This window comes from Ornithorhynchus anatinus, chromosome 4 (genome assembly GCF_004115215.2).
Source record: "Ornithorhynchus anatinus isolate Pmale09 chromosome 4, mOrnAna1.pri.v4, whole genome shotgun sequence".
NCBI lineage: Eukaryota > Metazoa > Chordata > Mammalia > Monotremata > Ornithorhynchidae > Ornithorhynchus > Ornithorhynchus anatinus.
Genome location: NC_041731.1, coordinates 127,579,994 through 127,605,825, shown reverse-complemented (window position 1 = coordinate 127,605,825; position 25,832 = coordinate 127,579,994). Strand labels below are relative to the sequence as shown.

Sequence of the window (25,832 nt, the reverse complement as noted above, 5' to 3'; positions counted from 1 at the left end):
TATCGAGCGCTTACTACGCGCAGAGCGCGGTACCAAGCGCTGGGGAGAAGACAATACAACAGATCTAGAGGACGCATTTCCCGCCCATAACGAGCTTACGTGCATCTGGTTGTTTCGATAAACAACAAGGCCCGTCTGGAAAGACCCAAGGGCGTCGGTGGCCACCCAAGTGGAGACGATGGAAGACGACTGAGGGAAACGGGATTTGTCTCCTTATGAAAATCCCATCTAGAGGAAATGTCGGCGCGGGCTCCTCGAGGGCTGCTCTCTCCGAGGGTCTCCGGTGGAGTCGGTCGCTGGGTGGGTCCTGCAGTCCTTGGGAAGGATCTCATTCGACTTTTTCTGTTGGCTTTTCTACTCGTTTTGTTTCATTTTGTTGTCTGTCTCTCCCCTTCTAGACCGTGAGCCCGTCGTCGGGCAGGGATCGTCTCTACCTGTTGCCGAATTGTACTTTCCAGGTGCTTAGTACAGTGCTCTGCCCACAGTAAGCGCTCAATAAGTACAACTGAAAGAATGAAACATCGTGAGGAAACACTGGGGAAGGCAGCATAGCCTAGTGGGTGGAGCACGGGCCTTGAAGCCGGAAGGTCCGGGATTTTCATCCTGGCTCTGCCCCCTGTCTGCTGTGCGACCTTGGGCAAGTCACTTCACTTCTCTAGCCCTCAGTTTCCTCATCTGGAAAATAAGACCGTGAGCTGAACACAGGACGTGAACTGAATCCAACCTGTTCACCTGTATCACCTTTCCTCCTCTGTTAAAGGGGGTTTCTCTCCCTTCTGCTTAGATTCTGAGTCTCACGCATCCAATCTAATGATCTTACATCCACCCTAGCACTTGGCGCAATGCTTTGTTTATTGATTTAGGACTTCTTTAGAGCGCTGTTTCAAACACCGTTCAGAGCCCTGGGGTACATACACGTCTATCAGGTCGGACACGGTCCGCCCCACCCCGCAATCGCGGTCTAAGAAGGAGGGGGTAGGACTGAATCCCCACTGTCCACCTGAGGAAACTGAGGTCCAGGGGAGTGAAGTGACTCACCCCAGGTCACACAGCAAGCAACCGTCAGAGCTGAGATTCGAACTCAGGTCCTCCGACTTCCAGGCCCACGATCTTTCCAGAAGGCCATGCTACAGAGTAAATACTTAGTATTATTATTATTGTTATTATTATTATGGCTCCCTTTTAAATCTGTGCCTCCTTCTGGCAGACAGCACTCAGTCCTCCCAGCCCCAAACCCGGTCCCGAATCCGTTCTCCGGGGACCCAGCGGATCGGGACGCACAGTGGATCCCGGGATTACGGCATCGTATTCCCTCCACTCCCGGAGGGTGGGCCCAGCCCGCCGGCCGCTGTCTGCTCCACGGTCAACTCTACGAAGAAGGCGCCACGTCCGTCTTCCAGAAGCCCCCGGGCTTTAGGAGGCCACGCCCGGTCTACACGTTGCTCCTTCTCTTCAGTAACTTCGTGGGCTTCTCCACGTCACCGACTTGGCTTTCAGGCTGGCTCTGAGATTGCCTTACGAAGGGGAAAAAAGAGGGAAGGGATTAGAATAGCTCCCCAGCATTTTGCTCACCACAATATATTTTGCTCTCACACCAATTCCTGGATTCACCGATCCCACGGCGTGCCCTCTGACCGGACACCTGACAGTTGCCACGGTGTGACCTCTCGAGGGGAGAGGAAGCCTGGCGTAGCGGATGGGGCACGGGCCTGGGAGTCAGAAGTCACTCATTCATTCAGTAGTATTTATTGAGCGCTTACTATGTGCAGAGCGCCGTACTAACTGCTTGGAATGAACAATTCGGCAACAGATGGAGACAGTCCCTGCCCACTGATGGGGTTACAGTCTAATCGGGGGAGACGGACAGACAAGAACAGGACAGCTTAATCACGATAAATAGAATCAAAGGGATGTACACCTCATTACCAAAATCAATAGGGTAATAAAAATATCTACAAATGAGCACAGTGCGGAGGGGAGGGGGAGGAGCAGAGACAAGGGGGGGGGAAGGGGGCTTAGCTGAGGGGAGGTGAAGGGGGGCGGGCAGAGAGGCAGCAGAGGGAGCAGAGGGAAAAGGGGAAGCTCCGTGTGGGAAGGCCTCTTGGAGGAGGTGAGCTCTCAGGAGGGCTTTGAAGAGGGGAAGAGAGTTAGTTTGGAGGAGGGGAGGAGGGAGGGCGTTCCAGGGCAGCGGGAGGACGCGGGCCCGGGGTCGACGGCGGGACGGGCGAGAACGGGGGACGGCGAGGAGATGGGCGGCGGAGGAGCGGAGCGTGCGGGGTGGGCGGCGGAAAGAGAGAAGGGAGGAGAAGTAGGAGGGGGTAAGGGGATGGAGACCCCTGAAGCCTAGAGTGACAGGTTTTTGTCACGGGTTCTAATCCCGGTTTCACCGCTTGCCTGCTGTGTGACCTTGGGCAAGTCACTTCACTTCTCTGGGCCTCAGTTCCCTCAGTTGTAAAATGAGGCTTGAGACTGTGAGGCCCACGTGGGACAGGGACTGTGTCCAACCTGATTAACTTGTATCTACTCTGCGGCGCTCAGAACAGTGCTCGGCACATAATAAGCTTTTAACAAGTACCATCGTCACTATTATCATTACCCAAGCGATTCCGCGGCGGGCCCTCCGGGCGGAAGGTCAGGGGCGTCGGCGGGCGGTTCATCTCGGTGTCCGGGCCGGGTCTTCCTCCTTCGGCTTTTTACGGCTCTCTCTGCAGAATCTGGGCACAAAATTCCCCAGCGAAACGGGACCGAGTTATGGAGCGCCAATCTTTGAGAACAAATGAAGCCATTTTACCGGTTCAAAACAGAAAAGGATGGAAAAGACGGAGGATTTCCAATAACGGACTCGCTCCCTTTATTCATCCCCCTTCTCAGCCCCACAGGACTCAAGTCCATATCTGTCATTTATTTCTTTATTTCTAATAACGTCTGTCTCCCCCTCTAGACCGTACGCTCATTCTGGGCAGGGAATTTGTCTCTCATATCGTAATAATACTCGCGGTACTGGTCAAGCGCTTACTGTGTGCCGGGCACTGCTTACAGGAGCTTAGCAAAATGCTCTGCACGCAGTAAGCAATCTGCGATCAGTAAATACGAACGAATGAGTGAACGAACGAATAGAATTTATTGGACGCACACCGGGTGAGATACACTGCGCTAAGCATTTGGGAAGTATGCAACGAAGAAGTGGTGTGCTCCCTGCTTACAAGGAGCTTATGCCATAATGGCATATTCAGAGACCCTTTTCAAAGTAGAAATGCATTCCAAAATAATCCTCCAGTGAGGAGGAGGAGGAAAATAGGGCTTCACTTTGAAATTTCACTTTTGAAGAGACAGGAAAGACATCACAATCAGGGACGTCCTGAATTGAAAGTTATTTCGATCAATCAATCGATGGTATTCATTGAGCGCTCACTGTAGTAAAACCTCGGGAGAGCCCGAGAGAACAGATCCGGTGCACACGTTCCCTTCCCACAAGAAGCTTACAGTCTCCAGGGCCACTCTGAGGTGGTTTTAACAGGATTTCTCTTTCGGGGAAGTCCGGAGAAGGCTTCCTTTCGGTTGAGATTCCCAGGCAATCTACTTGGCTGTTTAGTTCACGATCGTTTGGGTTTGGGAGGATCAATCGATCAATCTGTGGCATTTACTGAGCCCTTACTGTGCGCAGAGCGCAAGATTCGGTGGCCGGGAGAGAGCGGACGCACTAGACGAGACTCCGTCCTCCCTTCCCTGACTAAGCCCATATTTCCTCTTCTCCCACTCCCTTCTACGTCGTCACCCCGGGTGATCGGATTTAATGATGTTGGTATTTGTTAAGCGCTTACTATGTGCAGGGCACTGTTCTGAGCGCTGGGGGAGATACGGGGTCATCAGGTTGTCCCACGTGAGGCTCCCGGTTAATCCCCATTTTCCAGATGGGGTAACTGAGGCACCGAGAAGCGAAGTGACTCGCCCACGGTCACACAGCTGACGAGTGGCAGAGCCGGGATTTGCACCCCTCCCTCAGCCCCCCGCCACTGATGTCTACAACCCTCGTTTATTTATTTCTATTAAAGTCTGTCCCCTCTCTCGACTGTGAGCTGGGAACCTCTCTCCCAACTCTGTTTTACTGTACTCTCCCAAGTGCTCAGCACAGTGCTCTCTATACGGTGAGCGCTCAGTAAATACGACCGATCGCTGATCTCTCTCCCGAAGTGGATTACGGGTTAGTGGGGGAGACGGACATTAAAATAAACTCCAGATGGGGAAGCGGTGGAGTATGATCAATCGCCTCCCCCAGCTCTGCTTTACTGTACTCTCCCAAGTGCTCAGCACAGTGCTCCGTATACGGTAAGCGCTCAATAAATACTTAGAACAGTGCTTAGAACAGTGCCCTGCACATAGTAAGCGCTTACCAAATACCAACATTCTTATTATTATTATTATTATTATTAAGCGCTTACTATGTGCCAAGCACTGTTCCAAGCGCTGGATACGGATTCAGGTGCATAGGCAATAGGGTGAGGAAAAGAGTGGTTAATCAGGGAAGGCCTCTTGAAGGAGGCGTGATTTTAGGAGGTTTTCGAAGGGGGAAGGAGTGGTGGTCTGTGGTATACGAAGGGGGAGGGAGATCTGGGTCAGTCGAAGGTATTCGTTGAGCGCTTACTGTGTGCAGAGCACTGTACTAAGCACTGGGGAGGGTACGGTATAACCGTCGACGGACATATCCACTGCCCGCAACAAGCTTCCTCGGTTCCCTCATCTGTAAAATGGGGATTAAGACCGTGAGCCCCACGTGGGACAACCCGATTCCCCCGTGTCTACCCCAGCGCTTAGAACGGTGCTCGGCACGTAGTAAGCGCTTAACAGATGCCAACATTACCAACATTATTAAGCTTCCGGTCTAGAGGGATCCAGGGGAGAGGGAGGACGCGGGCAAAAGGTCATTGGCGAGAGAGATGAGATGAGGTACGGTGAGCGGGCTGGTGTCAGAGGAGAGAAGCCCGTGGGCAGGGTTGGCGCGGGAGATCAGCGAGGACAGAGGAAGAGGGTGGGATCAGAAGAGACAGACCAGGAACTGACCTGACTCCGGCCTCCGAGTGGGCGCGATGGGAACGCGAGCCAGGGCTGCCAGTTCGGCCACGAAGGCCTGTTCCGCATCCTGCGTACCAAGGCCAGAGCGAGTTCGGTGAGATCCTTTTTAATAACGATGGCATCTGTCAAAGCCCTCACTACGTGCCGAGTACGGTTCTAAGCGCTGGGGTAGAGACGAGGTAAGCGGGTTGTCCCACGTGGGGCGCACGGTCTTCAGCCCCATCTTGCGGATAAGGTCACACTGAGGCGCAGAGAAGTGAAGTGACCTGCCCGAAGTCACACGGCGGACGAGTGCTGGAGCCGGGATTCGAACCCATGACCTCTGACTCCCCAGCCCGGGCTCTTTCCGCCGAGCCACGCCGCTTTTATAACGATGATAACCGTTACGGTGGTATTAACTACGCGCTTTCTAGATGCCAAGCACCGGGTCGAATGCTGCGGTAGATCCAAAATCGATCAGACCCGGTTTCTGGCTTCCCGCGGGGGTTCGCCGTCGGAGAGGGAGGGAGAATAGACATTTCATCCCCATTTTACGGGGGGGGGGAGAGTGGCACGATCTAACAGGAGGAGCGCGGGCCTGGGGGGTCAGAGGACCTGGGTTCGAATACCAGCACTGCCACTTGCCCGCTGTGTGACCTCGGGAGAGGCACTTCACTCCTCTGTGCTTCAATTTCGTAAAACGGGCTCAATACCCGTTTCCCCTCACGGGGACAGTAATGAGGGTGGCATCCGTTGAGCGCTTACTACGTGCAGAGCACTGATCTAAGCGCTGGAGCACCGTTCTAAGTGCTGGAGGCGCTAAGTAGCTAAGCGCTATTCAGACGGCGAGTCGGCTCGTAGGACGGGAATTGTTTCTGACCTGATTATCTCGTATCTACTCCTTGCATCTGGAAGCGGCGTGGCTCAGTGGAAAGAGCACGGGCCGGGGAGTCAGAGGTTATGAGTTCTAATCCCGGCTCGGCCGCCTGTCAGCTGTGTGACTTTGGGCAAGTCCCTTCACTTCTCTGGGCCTCAGTTCCCTCATCTTTAAAATGGGGATAAAGACTGTGCGTGGGACAACCCGATCAGCTTGTATCCCCCCCCCAGCGCTTAGAACGGTGCTTTGCACAGAGTAAGCGCTTAACGAATGCCATCATCATTATTATTATTACTGATGGTACACGTTGAGCACCCACGTAGATCAGTGCACTGAAGCCGAAGACTCGATCCTGAGAATCCTATATGAAGTCCAGTTGGGTTTTTCCATTTATTTCCCTCTTTCTCGTACCCATCGTATTCGGATACTAAATCCAGGATTCTCCCATTCCCCGGGAAATGATTTCTCTTCACAGTTTCCTTCCTACCCCCTGTACTTCACTGGGCGATCGGGTCAGAAAGCCCCACCGTGATCCTTTCACTAGATGGTGAGCGCCTTGAAGGCAGCCGCCCACGTGGCCTAGTGGATAGAGCGCGGGCCCGGAGTCGGGGGGACCCGGGTTCTAATCCCGGCTCCGCCACCTGTCTGCGGCGTGACCCCGGGCAGGTCATTTAACTTCCCTGAGACTCGGTTCCCTCGTCCGTGACATGGGGCTGAAGACGGTGAGCCCCAACGTTGGGACGGGGACGGGGTCCGACCCGACTTCCTTCTATCTACTCCAGCCTTAGAGCAGTGCCTGGCACATAGTAAGCGCTTAACAAATACTACAGTTATTACTAACTACTTCCTTTCCTCAGCGCTTAGGCTACCGCGGCGTCCGAAGGTGCTCAGCCGGTCCCCCGCCCGGAAGGACGGCTTTACTTCGTTCGTCCGCTTATTGAGCGTTTACGCTGTGCAGAGCGTTGTGCTAAACGCTTGGGAGAGAACGATACAGCGAAAGGAAGCTAATAATAATGTTGGTATTTGTTAAGCGCTTCCTATGTGCAGAGCACTGTTCTAAGCGCTGGGGTAGAGACAGGGTGATCAGGTCGTCCCACGTGAGGCTCACAGTCAAACCCCACTTTCCAGATGAGGTCACTGAGGCCCAGAGAAGCGAAGCGACTCGCCCACGGTCACAGGGCTGACAAGGGGCAGAGCCGGGAGTCGAACCCATGACCCCTGACTCCGAAGCCCAGGCTCTTTCCACTGAGCCACGCTGCTTCCTACCTTCAGCCGGCTCTCCAGCTCGGCTCCCAAACGATCCATCTCCGCCGTCGTCCGCTTCAAGGAATCCAGACGCGCCTGCTGATGGACGCCAAATGGGGCTAGGACTTTTTTCTGCTGAAACAAAAGTCTGGGCAAGGAAAACACGGCAGGTCAACCAAACTCTCCTCAGGACGGTCGATCTAAAAGATGGATCTGTCTCAATACTCAGGATATTTTACGGTCTGCTCGGTCAGAGTGAAGGGCCAACCAAAAATCCATCCTTTATTGATAATAATAATAATAATGTAAATGATGATGACGGTATTCGTTAAGAGCTTACTAGACGCCAGGCACTCTACTAAGCGCTGGGGTGGATAGAGGCGAATCGGATTGGACACAGTCCCTTCTCCCATGTAGGGCAACCGAGCTCAATTCCCGTTTTACAGATGAGCTGAGGCATAGTGAAGTGACTCGCCCGAGGTCACGTGGCAGACAAGTGGCGGAGCCGGGATTAGAACCGGGATCAGAGAAGCAGCGTGGCTCAGTGGAGAGGGCACGAGCTGGGGAGTCAGAGATCACGGGTTCAAATCCCAGCTCCGCCGCCTGTCAGCTGTGTGACTTTGGGCGAGTCACTTCACTTCTCCGGGCCTCAGTTACCTCATCTGTAAAACAGGCTTTAAGACTGTGAGCCCCACATGGGACAACCTTTCATTCATTCATTCATTCAATAGTATTTATTGAGCGCTCACTATGCGCTGAGCACCGTACTAAGCGCTTGGGATGAACAAGTCGGCCACAGATAGAGACGGTCCCTGCCGTCTGACGGGCTCACGGTCTGATCGGGGGAGGCGGGCGGACGAGAACGATGGCGATAGATAGAGTCGAGGGGAAGAACATCTCGTAAAAACAATGGCGACTAAATAGAATTGGGGTGACGTACATCTCACTAAACGAAATAAATTAGGGTGGTAAAGATATATACAGTCGAGCGGATGAGTACAGTGATCCCGATCACCTGATCACCTTGTATCTACCCCAGCGCTTAGAACAGTCCTTGGCCCATAGTAAGCACTTAACAAATACTATCATCATCATCATTATTGTTAACGTAAATAAATAGAATTATAGGTATGTACATATATACACAGGTGTTGTGGGGTGGGGGGAAGGGGACGGAGCAAAGGGAGCGAGTTGGGGTGATGCAGGGGGTGGTCATCCATCCGCTGAAAGGACAAAGTAAAAATGGTCTTTTCAATGTTGAATCGCAGCAGCGGGAAAATTCTATACCCGATCCTCGCCGTCTCAGCCGGTTTATGAGCCCCCCCGTGACTGGATTCCCTATTTTAAACCGGATATCAACTTTCAGGTCACGTCTCGATCCATCGATCATACTTCTTGAGCGCTTACTATATACAGGGCACTGTACTAAGTGCTTAGGAGGGTACAATACAACGGAGTTGGCAGACCCATGCCCTACCCACGTCACCTTTTGTTAACGGTTGATATCCTGGCTAGCTAGGCTGGCTTTGGAGGCTGCTCGTCGCTCTGCTTCATTCTTATTATCACGGCATCTGTTAAGCGCTTATCAGGGGCTGGGCACTGTACTAAGCGCTGGGGTAGATATACAAGTTCATGAGGTGTGCTCGAGTCCCTGTCCCGTATGGGATTCACAGTCTAAGCAGGAAGGAGAACGGGCGTCGGATCCCCATTTTAGAATTGAGTAAACTGAGGCATAAAGTATGCTATCCATGCCTGCCTACTTGTTTTGTTTTGTTGTCTGCCTCCCCCCTTCTAGACCGTGAGCCCGCCGTTGGGCAGGGATTGTCTCTATCCGTTGCCGAACTGAACCTGCCAAACTCTTAGTACGGTGCTCTGCACACAGTAAACACCCAATAAATACGACTGAATGAACGAATGAATACACGATCCCCAAATCCACCTCTCCGGCCCTGTTCTCTCGCCAGCTCTTAAGGTTGGCATTTCCTCTCGCCTTCAAGATATCTCTACTTGGATGTCCCCGGGCCCCAAACCGTGGCTCAGTGGAAAGAGCCCGGGCTTGGGAGTGGGAGGTCATGGGTTCGAGTCCCAACTCTGCCCCTTGTCAGCTGTGTGACCGTGGGCAAGTCACTTCACGTGCCTGGGCCTCGGTGACCTCATCTGGAAAATGGGGATGAAGGCTCACGAGGGACAACCTGATGACCCTGTATCCCCCCCCCGGCGCTTAGAACAGTGCTCTGCACATAGTAAGCGCTTAACAAATACCAATATTATCATCGTCACACAAAAACCCCTCATCTTCCAGAAGGAGGCTACGGCGAGAGAGGGCTTCAATTCATTCATCGGGGCTTAAATGTGCTACTCGCTCGTGGTCCGTGAGGCGATAAGAGGGCTGACAATCCCAACGATTTTCAATCCATCGGTGGCATTTACTGAGCACTCACGGTGTGCTGAGCACTCTGTTTGGTGCTTGGGACATACGATAGTTGGTGGCCACATTCCCTGTCCATGAGGAGCTTAGAGTTTAGTGAGGAGCTTACGCTCCAGAGAGGAGCTCACAGTCTAAAGAGGAGTCCATAGTCTAGAGGGGAGCTTACAGTCCACTACAGATTCTTTACCTTGAACGATACGGACGAGAGAGAGACGGGGCGAGGGAGAGAGAAAAAAGAGAGACCTGGGAAGGAGGCAGAACAAGAAAGGGTAGAGAAGGGAGAGAGAAATAACTAGAGGAGCGGCAAATTCACTCGGTCGTATTTATTGAGTGCTTACTGTGTGCAGAACACTGTAATAAGCACTCGGGAGAGTACAATCCAAGAAACAGATGTATTCCCTGCCCACAATAAGCTTAGAGTCTAGAGACAGGCATTAATATGAATAAAGAAATGACACAAAAGGGCTGTGGGGCTGAGAGGGGGGAAGAACAAAAGGAGCGAGTCAGGGCGACGCAGAAGGGAGTGGGAGAAGAGAAAGGGAAGCGGGACTGAGTCAGGGAAGGCCTCCGGAGGAGGCGGGCCTTCAACGAGGCTTCGAAGCGGGGGAGAGACGTCGTCTGGGGGATCTGAGGAGGGAGGGGCTTCCAGGCCGGAGGCGGGACGCGGGCCAGGGGTCGGCGGCGAGATAGACGACGAGGTACGGCGAGAAGGTCAGCGGCACCAGAGGGACGGAGCGTGCGGGCAGAGTTGTAGGAGGAGAGTAACCAGGTGAGGTAGGATGGGGCGAGGTGGTGGACTGCTTTAAAGCCAATGGTGAGGAGGTTTTGTTTCATGCGGAGATGGATGGAGTTTTTCGAGGAGCGGGACGACACGTCCCGAGTGTTTCTGGAGAAAAACGATGAGGGCATCAGCGTGAAGTAGGGACCGGAGTGGGGAGAGACAGGAGGCCGGGACGTCTGCAAGGAGGCTGATGCGGTCATCCGGGCGGGGTAGGATGAGTGGTTATATAAACACGGTAGCGGTTCGGATGGAGGGGGAAGGGTGGATTTTAGCGACGCTGTGAAGGTCGGACCGACAGGATGTAGCGATGGATCCAATACGTGGGTTGAATGAGTGAGAGGAGTCAAGGATGACGCCAAGGTTAGGGGCCTGCGAGGCGGGAAGGATGGTGGTGCCGTCTACAGTGATGGGAAAGTCAGGGGGAGGCCAGGGTCTGGGTGGGAAGATCAGGAGCTCTGTTAAGCTTGAGGTGATGGGAGGACATCCAAGTAATAATATTGCTGGTATTTGTTAAGCGCTTACTACGTGCAGAGCACCGTTCTAAGCGCTGGGACAGATACAGGATGATCAGGTTGTCCCACGTGAGGCTCACAGTTAATCCCCATTTTACAGATGAGGGAACCGAGGCAAAGAGAAGTGAAGTGACTTGCCCCCGGTCAAACAGCTGACAAGTGGCAGGGCTGGGATTCGAACTCATGACCTCTGACTCCCAAGCCCGTGCTCCTTCCACTGAGCCACGCTGCTTCCCCGAGTAGAGATGTCTTGAAGGCAGGAGGAGATGCGAGCCTTCGCAGCGGGAGAGAGACCGGGGCCGGAGATGCAGATCTGGGGATCGTCCGCACAGAGGCGGGAGTCGAAGCCAGGGGAGCGAATGAGTTCTCCAAGGGAGTAGGTGGAGGTGGAAAATGGAAGGGGAAACGAATGAATGGATAGACGAAGACGAGAACGATACAGAAAGAACTAATATAAACTGGAAAGATAAGCGAAAAGAGAGAGAGGAATGAGAATAATACAGGAGGACAGAACTACAGGGAACGGGTGAGGAGAATCAACAGCGGGGAGACAGAAGGAACGGGAGAAATGCGACATTTCTGCGACTGCTCCCCCGATATCAATTTCCGACGAGGAGAGTAATAAGCCATCTCACCTCTCACGGACTGTCCGGGAAACAGCGGAAGAGTCTCCGGTTCCTTTCTGTCTGGGGGAAGCGTCCCGCGGTCCTTTCTTTTTCCTGAGTTTATAGTTTTCGGTTCTTTCGACTAAAGAGATAACACCACCGTTAAGCCCGCCGCTTAAATGTTCGACCTTTAAAAACAAGGAAAAACTTTCCCGGTGGCTGCCTAATGCCTGAGGACAACCACAAACACCCACACACAATACACACAAAGCCTACAGTTTTCTGGGCGGTGGCCTAATAATTCAAATCCCACACATTACAGAACCTTCCCTACCAATGAACTACATTTTGCCACTTTTCAAGAAGCCATGGAAATGGGAAAAATGTCAGTCACGCAAAATAATAATGATAATTGCGATTTTCGTTAAGTATGTCCTATATTCCAAGCACTGCGCTAAGCCCCGGGGCAGACAGAGGATAATCGGGTCCCACACGGGGGCTCACAGTTTAACTAGGAAGGAGAACGGGGATCGAATCCCCACTCTGCAGATGAGGGAACTGGGGTTCGGGGAAGTTAAGTGGCTTGGAAAGCGGCACGGTGTAGCCGACAGAGCCCGGGCCTGGGAGTCAGAAGGTCATGGGTTCTAATCCCAGGTCCACCGCTTGGCCGCTGTGTGACCTTGGGCAAGTCGCTTCACTTCTCTAGGTCTCACTTCCCTCATCTGTAAAATGGGAATTGAGACCGAGCCCCAGTGGGACAGAGACTGTGTCCAACCTGATTTGCTTGTATCCACTCCGGTGCTCAGTACAGTGCCTGGTGCATAGTAAGCGCTTAACAAATGCCACTTGCCCAAATGCCACCTGCTCATCATCTGTAAAATGGGGGTTATCTGGGAGCCTCACGTGGGACAAACTGATTACCCTGTATCTGCCCCAGCGCTCAGAACAGTGCTCCGCACATAGTAAGCGCTTAACAAATACCAACATCATCAGGTAAGTAGTGGAGCCCGGATAAGAACCCAGCTCCTCAGATTTTCCACTAGGCCAGGCTTGCTTCCCTGGGAAAAGAACTCATCGGAACACTGAAAGCCGTGAGGCTACCCGGACTTCCCTACTCCAACTGCACGTCAAAGGGAAAGAATATCTCTGTAATAATAATGATGATAATAGCAATAACGATTACGGTATTTGTTTAGCACTTACCACGTGCCATATAGTAAGGACTGGGGCAGACGCAAGTTAACCGGTTAGAACACAGTCCCCGTCCCACCTGGGGCTCACAGTCTTAAGCCGCCTTTTATAGATGAGAGAACTGAGGCACGGAGAAGTGGAGTGACTTGCCCAAGGTCACGCAGCTGACAAGAGGCGGAGCCGGGATTAGAACTCATGACCTCCGACTCCCAAGCCCGGGCTCTTTCGACTAAACCACGCTGCTTCTCTGGTATTTGAGGGCTCACTATGTATCGAGTACTGTTCCACACGGCGGAGCAGATACAAGTAAATCATCATCATCATCATCGTGGCATTTGTTAAGCGCTTACTATGTGCCAAGCACTGTTCTAAGCAGTGAGGCAGACACAAGGTAGTGAAGGTTTAGACCGTAAGCCCGTCAGAGGGCAGGGACCGTCTCTATCTGTTCCCCATTTGTCCATTCCAAGCGCTTGGTACAGTGCTCTGCACATAGTAAGCGCTCAATAAATACCACCGAATGAACGAATGAAGGCTGTTCCACGTGGGGCTCAGAGTCTTCCTCCCCATCTGACAGATGAGGTCATTGAGGCCCAGAGAAGTTAAGTGACTTGCTCAAGGTCACAGAGCTGACAAGTGGCGGAGCCAGGATTAGAACTCACGACCTCTGACTCCCAAGCCTAAGATGAATCAGGTCAGACACAGTCCCTGCCCGCCAGGGGGCTCGCATTCATTCATTCGTTCAGAAGCATCTACTGAGCGCTTACTACGTGCAGAGCACAGGCAAAGTAGGAGGGAGAACAGCTACCGACTCCCCATTTTTACTGAGGCCCAGAGAAGCGAAGCGCCCTGCCCGAGCTCGCACGGCGGGTGGGCGGCGGAGCCGTGAACGGAACCCAGGGCCCCCCGACTCCCAGGCCCGTGCTTTTCCCCGCAGTCCCGCGGCCGCATCTCGAGCCCGTTTTACCTTGTAACGCCTTTAGCTTCTGGAGTTTTTTTTCTTCGTGGAGCTGCATGATTTTTCCAATTTGCAGGTAGTAATCCTGCACGAGCCCGCTGACCCCCGCGCCGGTGACATAGACGCTTTCTACGGCTTCTTCGACCAAGAGCGCCTGCGGGAGAACCGACGGTGACGTTGACCCGGCGGAGCGAGATTGCGTTCGTCGGGAGGAGAGGAAAAAAATGTGAAGCCAAGCTCACTAGCGTTGAGATTCAGGGTACGTTCATTCATTGATTCATCCAGGCGTATTTATTGAGCGCTCACCGTGGGCGGAGCACCGTAACGGGCGCTCGGAAAGTACAATTCGGCAATCCTTGAAGAACGCGGAGAACACAGAGACAAATACAGAGAAGCGACGTGGCTCGGTGGATCGTAGAACGGTGCTCTGCGCATAGTAAGCGCTTAACAGATACCAACATTATTATACTGCACGCATGTGTGCGTATGGCAACGCATCTGAAAATTCCCTCGGCACTGTAAGATGAGTTTTACGTTACGCCGGGTGAAAGAGCAAATTACATTTCTTATAGTGAGCACTTAACCAATACCAACATTATCAGAGAAGCAGCGTGGCTCAGGGAAAGAGCCTGGGCTTTGGAGTCTAGAGGTCGTGGGTTCTAATCCCGGCTCTGCCGCTTGCCAGCTGGGTGACTGTGGGCAAGTCACTTCGCTTCTCGGTGCCTCAGTGACCTCATCTGGAAAATGGAGATTGAGACTGTGAGCCCCACGTGGGACAACCCGATCACTCTCATTCGACAGTATTTATCGAGCGCTTACTATGTGCGGAGCACCGTACTAAGCGCTTGGAATGGACAATCTGGCAACAGACAGAGACAATCCCTGCCCACTGACGGGCTCACAGTCTAGTCAACGGGCTTACAGTCTGTCTCCGCCGGCACTCAGAACAGTGCTTGGCCCATAGTAAGCGCTCAACAAATACCATCATTACCATCATTTCCCCGGTTCCTAGCTGAAGGTAGAGAGGCCGATGGAGCTCTTTAGACTGTCAGCTCGGCGTTCATCCATTCGATAGTATTTATTGAGCGCTTACTATGTGCAGAGCACCGTGGTGGGCGGGGAACTTGTCTAACAACTCTGTGAAACTATATTATTATAATTATCATCGTTGTATCTGTTAGGTCTTACTCTGTGTGTCAGGCGCTGTTCTAAGCGCTGGGGTAGACGCAAGACAATCAGGTTGGGACACAGTCCCCGTCTCACACGGGGCTCACAGTCTAAGTAGGGGAGAGTAGGATTTAACCTCCATTTTACAGGTGAGGAAAGTGAGGCACCGAGAAGTTAAGTGATTTGTCCGAGGCTACGCAGCAATTGGCGGGATTAGGACCCAGGTTCTCTGACTCCCAAGCCCAATCGATCATATTTATTGAGCGCTTACGGTTTGCAGAGCATTATACTCGGTACTCGCTATAACGGAGTTGGCAGACACATCCCCGGGCAGGGATTGTCTCTATCCGTTGCCAAACTGTACAGGGTGATCGGGTCGTCCCACGTGAGGCTCACCGTCTTAATCCCCGTTTTACAGATGAGGTGACTGAGGCCCAGAGAAGCGAAGCGACGCGCCCACAGTCACACAGCTGACGCGCGGCAGAGCCGGGAGTCGAAGCCGTGACCCCTGACTCCGAAGCCCAGGCTCTTTCCAATACGAGGTCATCGGGTTGCCCCCCGTGGGGCTCACGGTCTCCGGCCCCATGAGGTGACTGAGGCACAGAGAACTGAGTGACTTACCCAAAGTCACACAGCCGATAAGCGGCAGAGCCAGGATCAGAACCCAGGACTTCCGACTCCCGAGCCGAGGCCCTTCCCACTGAGCCACGCGGCTTCTTTTAGACCCTGAGTCTGTCGCTGGCCGGGGTACGTCTCTCTCTTTGCCGAACTGTACATTCCGAGCGCTCAGTACAGTCCTCCGCCCACCGTAAGCGCTCGATAAATACGACGGAAGGAAGAGTAAGCGCTTAACGCCGTAATGATCGCTATTATGATTATTATTGCTCCAACGGCCAGGCAGAGCACCTAGAGAGAGCCCACAGATATCTAAACGACGCCCACGTCCAGTGTGCGTGTACCAGTCGATCCGTTCGATCGTATTTACCGAGCGCTCACGGCGTGCGCGGCGCCGTACTGAGCACTCAGCACTGCAGCGGAGGTCAGGAGTCCCTTCGTACCTTCGGATCCTCCCCTTCCGGGCCCCTCGCCTCGCCCCCGTGGCTGCGGGCGCTCCGGAGCAGGGCTCGCCCGATCTCCGGCTCCATGTGACGCTGCAAGAGCAGAAAGGATTCTCGCAGTTCCACGACGGACTGCCGGTGCAACTCCAGCCGCGCGTCCTGGGTCTCCTCCTCCAGGTCGTCGCCTTCCTCCAGGATCCGAGACTCCTGGAGGGGGAAGCGGCTCAGTGAAGAGGAATAGAATGACTGGAATTACGGCCGTTAGTATTCTCAAGCGCCCCGAAGCTGAGCCCCTCGCTGGCCGGGGATCGTCTCCATCGGTCGCCGAACTGTGCACTCCAAGCGCTTAGTACAGCGCTCTGCACACGGTGAGCGCTCGGGAAATACCATCGAACGAATAAAGGGGAGGGTGAGGAGTTCCGGCTGGACGCCCCCGTGGATGAGCGTGGCGTAGCGGCCGGAGCCCGGGGCTGGGAGTCGTCAGCTGTGTGACTGTGGGCAAGTCACTTCGCTTCTCTGGGCCTCAGCGACCTCATCTGGAAAATGGGGATGAAGACCGTGAGCCCCACGTGGGACGACCCGATTCCCCTGTGTCTACCCCGGAGCTTAGAACGGTGCTCCGCACATAGTAAGCGCTTAACAGATGCCAACGTTGACATTAAGGTCATGGGCTCCGATCCCGCCTCCACCACTTCCGTCCACACGTTCATTCGCTCGTCCGCCGTGTCACCGTGACCAAGTCGCTTCCCTTCTCTGGGCCTCGGTTCCCTCATCTGTGAAACGGGGACTGAGACCGCGAGCCCCGTGTGGGACAGGGACCGTGTCCACCTCCATTTCTTTCTGCCCACCCCGGCGCTTAGTACGGTGCCTGGAACATAGCAAGCGCTTAATGGATACTAATAATAACCACGGTAGTTGTTAAGCGCTCACTATCTGCCAGGCACCGTACTAAGCGCTGGGGTGGATGCAAGCAAATCGGGTCGGACACGGTCCCCGTCCCCCGTGGGGCTCACGGCCTCCGTCCCCATTTTACGGACGAGGGAAACCGCAGTGCCGGGTGCGAGCGGCGGGGCTCGGTGGCAAGAGCCCGGGCTTGGGAGTCAGAGGCGGCGGGTCCTAATCCCGGTCCCACCGCTTATCAGCCGTGTGACTTTGGGCAAGCCCCTTCCCTTCTCCGTGCCTCAGTTCCCTCATCCGGAAACCGGGGACGAAGACTACGAGCCCCCCGCGGAACGACCCGACGACCTCGCATCCCCCCCCCGGCGCTTAGAACGGGGCTCGGCACACAGGAAGCATTTAACAGATGCCATTATTACTATTATTATTAATCCCAGCTCCGCCACTTATCAGCTGCGGGACTTTGGGCACGTCACTTCGCTTCTCTGGGCCTCAGCGACCTCATCTGGAAAATGGGGATGAAGACCGTGAGCCCCACGTGGGACTACCTGATGACCTCACATCTCCCCCAGGGCTTAGAACAGTGCTCGGCACACGGTACGCGCTTAACGGATCCCAACGGTATTACTATCTTTGGGTCTCAGTCACCGCATCCGGAAAACGGGGACGAAGCCCGCGAGCCCCGTGCGGGACCACCTAATGGCCTCGTGTCCCCCCAGCGCTTAGAACGGTGCTCGGCACACAGTGAGCGCTTAACAGACGCCATCATTAGTATTATCTCTGGGTCTCGGTGACCTCATCTGGAAAACGGGGATGAAGACTGTGAGCCCCACGTGGGACCACCAGATGACCCCGTATTCATTCATCCATCCGTTCGACAGTATTTATTGAGGGCTTACTATGTGCCGACTGTACCGAGCGCTTGGAATGAACAAGTCGGCAACGGATAGAGACGGTCCCTGCCGTTCGACGGGCTTACGGTCTGATCGGGGGAGACGGGCGGACGAGAACGATGGCGATGAACAGAGTCGAGGGGAAGAACACCTCGCAAAAACAATGGCGACTAAATAGAATCAGGGTGACGTACATCTCATTAAACAAAATAAATAGGGCGATGAAGATCTATACCGTCGAGCGGACGAGTACGGTGCCGAGGGGGTGGGACGGGAGGGGGGGAGGAGGAGAGGGCGAGGGGGGAGGAGCAGAGGGTTTAGCTGTGGAGAGGCGAAGGGGGGGGTAGAGGGAGCAGAGGGAAAAGGGGAGCTCAGTCCGGGAAGGCCTCTTGGAGGAGGTGACCTTTAAGTAGGGTTTTGAAGAGGGGAAGAGAATCAGTTTGGCGGAGGGGAGGAGGGAGGGCGTTCCGGGACCGCGGGAGGGCGCGGCCCGGGGGTCGACGGCGGGACGGGCGAGACCGGGGGACGGCGAGGAGGTGGGCGGCGGAGGAGCGGAGCGCGCGGGGTGGCCGGTGGAAAGAGAGAAGGGAGGAGAGGTAGGAGGGGGCACGGTGCTGGGGAGCCTCGAAGCCTAGAGTGAGAAGTTTTCGTTTCGTGTGGTGGTCGACAGGCAACCACTGGAGTTGTTTAAGAAGGGGAGTGACGTGCCCAGAGCGTCTCTGCGGGAAGATGAGCCGGGCGGCGGAGTGAAGAATAGACCGGAGTGGCGAGAGTGAGGGAGGGAGGGAGGGAGATCGGAGAGAGGGGTGACACGATAATCCAGCCGGGATATTACGAGAGCCTGTAACAGTAAGAGCCCGTCTGTATCTCTCCCAGCGCTCAGAACGGTGCTCAGCACACAGTAAGCGCTTAAGAGACGTCATCGTTATCATGAACAAGTTCCATCATCGCCGTTATTATTATCCGGCAACGTGTGTTTCGAGAAAACCGACCATTGCCCTGAGGAGCTGCCACTGGCGCTCGTCCTGACAGGGGGAGGACGTCTTCTGGAGGATGTGATTCTCCCTCAGCTCCCGGAGCAGCCTCTTCTTGCGGCACACCTGCATCTGCGTGATGGTGGCCAGGGCCCCGTGGCGAAGACTCAGCCTCCTCACCGCCGAGCAGAGCAGCAGTCTGTGTTTCCGCAGGAGGGACCGGCTAGAGCTGGGGAAAAAGAATGACGACGATGACGACGACGACAAGGATGGCGTTTGTTCGGGGCCCGCTACGTGCCGAGGACCGATCTGAGCGCTGGGGGAGACACAAGGACACGGTCTCTGTCCCGCACGGAGCTCACACTCTTAATCCCCATTTTACAGAGGTGGTCGCTGAGGCCCAGGGGATAATGCCGATGACGATAACGATTCACTCGATTCAGTAGTACTTACGGAGCGCTTACTACGTGCGCAGCACCGTGCTACGAACGACGGTACCCGACGATGCCGGTGATGGTATTCGTTAAGCGCTTCCTACGTGCCAAGCACTATCCTAAGCAGTGGGATCATCGGGTTGTCCCACGCGGAGCTCACGGTCTTCAGCCCCATTTTACCGAGGCACAGAGAAGTTAAGTACCGGTCCGAAGTCACGCGGCCGAGAGGTTTGGGGGCCGGGATTAGAATTCGCAACCTCTGCCTCCCAAGCCCCGGGTCTTTCCGCTGAGCCCAGCCGCTTCTCACAAAGCCGGGCTGCTCCCCACCCCGAGTCCCCCAGTAGTACCTCTGTACATATCTGTAAATTACTTATTTATATTCCAGCGTCTCCCCCCGTAGTCTGAAAGCTCGCTGTGGGCAGGCAACGTCTCTGACCGCTCCGTGACGTTATACTTCCCGAGCAGCTGAATCTATACCCTTTGGGCGCTCGGCGTTCAACTCACCCTGGGCCCCACAGCGCTTACGCGCATATCCCTTCGATCGCATTTACCGAGCGCTCGCTATGGGCGGCGTGCTGTACCGAGCGCTTGGAACGTACGATTCGGCAACAGACAGAGATATACGCACGCCCGGTCTCATCTACGTGGCTGCCGGCCTCTGGTCCGCGTCCCGCCTCTGGCCCGGAACGCCCATTATTATTACTATTAATAAGCCTCCCCTGACTAAGCCCTCGTTCCTCTTTTCTCACTCCCTTTCACGTGGCCCTGATTTGCTCCCTTTATTCACCCCTCCCTCGGTCCCACAACACTTCACGGGCTTTGGAGTCAGAGGTCACGGGTTCAAATCCCGCCTCTGCCACCTGTCAGCCGTGTGACCGTGGGCAAGTCACCTAACTTCTCCGTGCCTCGGTTACCTCATCTGGAAAATGGGGATTAAGACTGTGAGCCCCATGTGGGACCACCTGATTCCCCTGTGTCTACCCCAGCGCTTAGAACAGCGCTCTGCACATAGTAAGCGCTTAACAGATACCAACATTTGTACTTATATCCATTATTTATAATTCATTCATTCATTCAATGGCATTTGTCGAGCGCTTACTATGCGCAGAGCACTGTACTAAGCACTTGGAATGTACAAATCGGTAACAGATAGAGACGGTCCCCGCCCTTTGATGGGCTTAACGTCCGTCTCCCCTTCTAGATTGGAAATTCACTGAAGGCAGGGAATGTGTTTGCCAAGTCTTTGGTACTGTACTCTCCCAAGCACTTGGTACAGCACACTACACCCAGAAAACGCTCAGTAAGTACAACTGATCGACAGCCCTCCCATATAAGGGCACAACCCGCCTGGCGCCTGGGAGTTGGAGGACCTAGGTTCTAATCTCGGTTCTGTACCTACCTACCGCGTGACCTTCGTTAAGACATCTGACTGCTCTGTGCCTCTGTTTCCCCATCAATCGAACGGGGATCCAATACCTGTTCTCCCTTCTCCTTAGACCGTGAGCCCACGTGGGACGGAGACCGTGTCAGACCCGACTACCTTCCACCTATGCCAGGGCTTAGCTCGGGGCCAGGCGCATAGTGAGCGCTTTACCGGACACCACTAGTATTTCATTCATTCAATAGTATTTATTGAGCGCTTACTAGGTGCAGAGCACTGGACTAAGCCCTTGGAATGGACGAATCGGTAACAGAGAGAGACGGTCCCTGCCCTTTGACGGGCTCGCGGTCTAATCGGGGGAGACGAGAACAATGGCAATAAATAGAATGGAGGGGAAGAACATCTCATTAAAACGATAGCAAATAAATAGAATCAGGGTGCTGTACATCTCATTAACAAAATAAATAGGGGAATGAAAATATACACAGTTGAGCGGACGGGTACGGTGCTGACGGGATGGGACGGGAGGGGGGGAGGAGATCACATGGGTTTGCAATCCCGGCATACTCACTCTTCACTGAGACCATCTAATCGGTCTAACACGCCACGGATGATATTCTCATGTTTCTCTGAGATGTGCTTTTGCATCAGGGCGGATACCGCCGACTCCTTTGCCCAGAACTAAAAATCGGAGAGAAAACGCTGCTGAGTCTTCTTTGATTAGGAAGAGTTTAAAAGTTCTCTCCGTCCGGTCGACGCCTTGTATCGACCGAACACTTACTGGGTGGAGAGCGCTGTCCTAAGCACTCGGGAGAGTACGATAAAACACAACTGGTAGACCCGCTCCCTGCCCACGACGAGCTTACGGCCTCTATTATCCGTTTTCCTGGCTGGGGCTGAAACGTCATCTCTAACGTTCTTTTTTTGCATCCAACATTCGGCCAGCTGCTTTGTGATATTTCACAACTCAGTGGCCGTCTGACGTAATGGTAGCGTTTACGGACCACCCACTTGGGGAAGTGCACTGGACTGGACTGGAAAGAGAGAGGCGGTATGGCCCAGTGGATAGAGCACGGGCCTGGGAGCCAGAAGGTCACGGGTTCTAATCCCGGCTCCGCCACTTGTCCGCTGTGTGACCTTAACCCGGCGCTTGGGACAGCGCTTCGCACACAGTTAACGCTTAAAAAAATACCACAATTATTAACTATAATTAATTATTAGAAGCGGCGTGGCTCGGTGGAAAGAGCCTGGGCTTCGGAGTCAGAGGTCAGGGGTTCGAATCCCGGCTCTGCCACTCGGCAGCTGTGTGACTGTGGGCGAGTCACTTCACTTCTCTGGGCCTCAGTTCCCTCATCTGTAAAATGGGGATTAACTGTGAGCCTCACGTGGGACGACCCCATTCCCCTGTATCTCCCCCAGCGCTTAGAAAAGTGCTCCGCACATAGTATGCGCTTAACAAATACCAACATTATTAACTACAGAACAGTGAGGTGGCATCTTCCCAGACCAAAGCGAGGTTACATGCTAATGGGGGAGACAAACAAAAAGAGTCAAAGTAGGGTGCTCAAAATACCTAAATTTGGCAGGCAGATATAAATAATAATAATAATAATTACCTTATTTGTTAAGTGCTTACTACGTGACGGGCACCGTACTAAGCGGTCCCTGTCCCACGTGAAGCTCACTGTCTCAATCTCCATTTTACACGATGAGGTAACGGAGGCACGTAGAAGTGACTTGCCCAAGGTCACACGGCCGACGAGTAGGCAGGATCAGAACCCATGACCTTCTGACTTCCAGGCCCATGCTCTCTCTACCACATGCCAGGCTTCTACTTCCCTTACTAAATCCATAAGTGCTAGAGCGGGTCAGAGGGAGAGATGGTAAACTTCTTGAGGGCAGGGACTGTGCCTACTAGATATCTTTTTCTATGGCTGCATCTATCGGATTGTCCTCTCCCAAGCGCTCAGTATAGTGCCCTGCACCGAGTAAACGCTCAGTGACCGCCACTGATTCACTGGCTGTTGGGCTACAACGGCTTAGGATGCTGGGCATTTCTTTTACGCTATTTGTTAAGCACTTACTACTACCAGGTGCAGGAACAGATAGAAGCGTGACCTGGTGAGCTACTTCACTGAAAAAAATTGAAACTACCAGCGTCGTCTCCCTAAACTCTCCTCTGCTCCTCCCCAGTCCCCACCTCCTGCTGCTGCCCCTTCTTCAACTCTCCCATCCTTCCCAGCAATATCTCAAGAGATCTCCTGCCTTCTCTCAAAAGACACCCCCCTCCACCCGGTCGTCCGACCCCAATCCTTTGCACTTTATCGAAACGCTCCCTCCCTGACTGCCGTCCTCAACCGCTGGCTCTCCGACGGCTTCTTCGCCGCTGCTTTCAAACAGGCCCACGTCTCCCTTTTCCGAACGCAACCCTCCCTTGACCCCACGGCTCCCTCCTGACCTTTCTCTCCAAACCCCTCGAGCGAACTGTCTACACCCGCCGCCTCCAATTCCTCTCTTCCGATTCTGTCCCTGACCCCCTCCGATCTGCCTTCTGACCCCTCCGGTCCACGGACGCCTCCTTCGGGAAGGTCATCACTGATCCCCTTCTTGCCGAATCCGACGGCCTCTCCTCCGTCCTAATCCTCCTCGACCGCTCGGTTGCCTCTGATACTGTCGACCAGCGCCTTCTCCCGAAAACGTTATCCAACTTGGGTTTCACTGACGCTGTCCTTTCCTGGTTCTCCCCCCGTCTCTCCGGCCGCTCATCCTCAGTCTCTTTCACGGGCTCCTCCTCTGCCTCTCACCCCCTAGCTGTGGTGGTCCCTCGAGATTCAGTTCCGGGTCCTTTTCTGTTCTCCATCTCCACCCACTCCCTCGGAGAACCCCCGTGGCTTCAATCACCGCCTCTTTGCGGATGATTCCCGAATCTCCATCTCTCCCCTTCTCTGCAGTCTCGCATCTCCTCCTGCTTTCGAGACATCTTTACTTGGATGTCCTCCTGTCACCTCCAATTTAACACGTCCAAAACAGAACTCCTTATCTTCCCACAGAGAACTCCTTTTCTTCCCACCCGAACCCTGGCCTCCCCTGACTTTCCCATTAGGGTAGACAGCACCATCATCCTTCCTGTCTTACAAGCCCATAACCTGGGCATTAGCCTCTCTCTTATTCAACCCACAGATTCAATCTATCACTAAATCCCGTCGATTCAAACCTTCGCAGCATCGCTATAATCCATCCTTTCCTCTCCATCCAAATTGCTACCGTGATAATCCAAGCATTTATCTTATCCGGCCTTGATCACTGCATCAGCCTCCTCGGTGACCTCCCTGTCTCCTGTCTCCCCGCTCTCCGATCCGCAATTCTACGGACCGGAGCCCCCTTGTAGACCGTGAGCCCGTTGTTGGGTAGGGATTGTCTCTATCTGTTGCCCAACTGTAGTTTCCAAGCGCTTAGTACAGCGCTCTGCACACGGTAAGCGCTCAATAAATACGACTGAATGAACGAATACTTCGCTGAGGTGCCTGGATCGTTTTTCTACAAGACGGTAAGGCCGCCTCACCTCCGCAACAAACGAAAACTCCTCACCATCGGCTTTAAAGCCCTCCGTCTCCTTTCCCCTTCCTACTTCATCTCGCTACTCTCCTACTATAACCCAGCCTGCACACTTGGCTCCAGAGCTTAGAACAGTGCTTCGCACATAGTAAGCGCTTACAGAAACCGCTCACGGTACCCTGACGGCAGGCCAGTGGCAGAGCCCTGCCTCCCAGTCCCATCTCACACTGCCTCCCATCTGGCTCAGATCTTTCCCGCATCCCCAGGGAAGCCAGAGAGATTTCCAAGCTGGAACGAAGCCCTCCCCGCCCCCCCGGCCCCCATTCCCTAAGCCCTTCGAGGCTTTGAAATTCTAACTGGCATTAATAGTATCGGATGGAAAACGACATCAAACACCCCAAACCTCAGAGAACTGGTAGTCAGCTGTTAGGATGCTTAAATGTCCCTGGCTCCTCCTGAATGATGTGAGTAAAATCATCACCATTTCAGCTCAGGCATACAGGAAGAGATGATGGAGATTTAGTGGAAGCATTTAGGAAAAAGTGTGCGTTTGTATCGCCGAAATTCTCTCTTGTCAAAAGAAACCTCCCCCCGAACCCACACCTTTTATTTAAAATCCGACCATTTCCCATCAAATGGATCATTTTACCCCTAACAAGCCTACACGAAGAGACTGCACAGCCTACTAAATGGAATCGCTGCCCGACTGTGGCATTAAACTGAACTTAGTCCCTAAATTTAGATTCCAAGAGACGCGCTGTTGAGATGCCAAAGTGAATCAAGGGCAGCTCGTAAACTAAAAAGACAGCTTCCCTTTGTTGGATATTTATTTGGCCTGGAGCTTCTGAAGAGAGATGTTAAAACACACACCTGCTTTTCCTCTTCAAGGAGTTCTTGAAAGAGTCTCCACCGGCTTTTTCGGAAACGATCTAATTTCTCCAGCTCGAGGTTGGAATTCTGCTCCGTCTCTTGTTTCAGGTATTCACATTCTCCCAGGGAAATAGCAGTTCCCCCTGGGAGGGTTTGAAGAAACAACTCCTCTTCCAAATTCTTAAAGACGCATAAGGCGTTATCACGCAGTTCCTGAGAAAAGATAGGAAGCAAAATAATATATTCTCAGAGGCTTGAGAGATAGGGCCAGTATTTTGGATTTAAGAAGTCCAAAAACTGGATTCGGTGTTTCTTTTCTCACGGTCCCAGATTTTGGTTTCTTTTGACTCCGTCTTGTGGACAGAATCACTTCAATCTTAAAGCTGAAGGGAACAAAATTGATTTTCAGAGCCGGCTGATAACATCAATAATAACAGTAATTGTAATAACCGGTTAGGCACTTACTACGTTCCAGGCACCGTTCTAAGAGCTGGGAGAGATACACGATAATCGGGTTGGATAAGGGCCTTATCCCGGTCTCAATCCCCATTTTCCAGATGAGGTCACCGAGGCCCAGAGGTGTGAAGTGATTTGCCCAAGGTCACACAGCAAACAAGTGGCAGCGCGGGGATTAGAACCCAGGTCCTTCTGCCTCCCAGGCCCTTGCTCCATCCACTAGGCCACGCTGATTCTCTTGAAAATGATATCGGATATGGCCCGCCAGGTGAGAGAACAGGGTCAACTTACCCTGATATGTTCAAGTGATAGGGACAGGGCTCTCCAAAAAGGACACACTCCATTAATTTATTTACGGCATTGTCTCATTCGCTCCGTTGCATTTCCTGAGCGCTTACTGTGTACACAGCACTGTACTAAGTCCTTGGGAGCAGCGTGGCTCAGTGGAAAGAGCACGGGCTTGGGAGTCAGAGGTCATGGGTTCGTATCCCGGCTCTGCCACTT

At 53.6% G+C, this 25,832-nt stretch overlaps 1 protein-coding gene across 1 annotated transcript in view; it reads right to left on the bottom strand.

The window, feature by feature from the left end:
• Positions 1 to 1,107: 1,107 nt before the first annotated feature.
• The window catches only part of EVC (EvC ciliary complex subunit 1), an 82,058-nt gene continuing 57,333 nt past the window's right edge, over positions 1,108 to 25,832 (bottom strand). Inside the window, exons 12-21 of the mRNA XM_029063591.1 lie at positions 24,873 to 25,085; positions 21,019 to 21,128; positions 18,651 to 18,861; positions 15,869 to 16,075; positions 13,653 to 13,797; positions 11,528 to 11,639; positions 7,193 to 7,319; positions 5,059 to 5,137; positions 2,597 to 2,714; positions 1,108 to 1,514 (exon numbers count right to left, since the gene is read on the bottom strand). Coding sequence (XP_028919424.1) covers positions 1,433 to 1,514; positions 2,597 to 2,714; positions 5,059 to 5,137; positions 7,193 to 7,319; positions 11,528 to 11,639; positions 13,653 to 13,797; positions 15,869 to 16,075; positions 18,651 to 18,861; positions 21,019 to 21,128; positions 24,873 to 25,085 — 1,404 coding nt within the window. The 3' untranslated portion in view covers positions 1,108 to 1,432. The remainder of the gene's footprint in view (positions 1,515 to 2,596; positions 2,715 to 5,058; positions 5,138 to 7,192; positions 7,320 to 11,527; positions 11,640 to 13,652; positions 13,798 to 15,868; positions 16,076 to 18,650; positions 18,862 to 21,018; positions 21,129 to 24,872; positions 25,086 to 25,832) is intronic.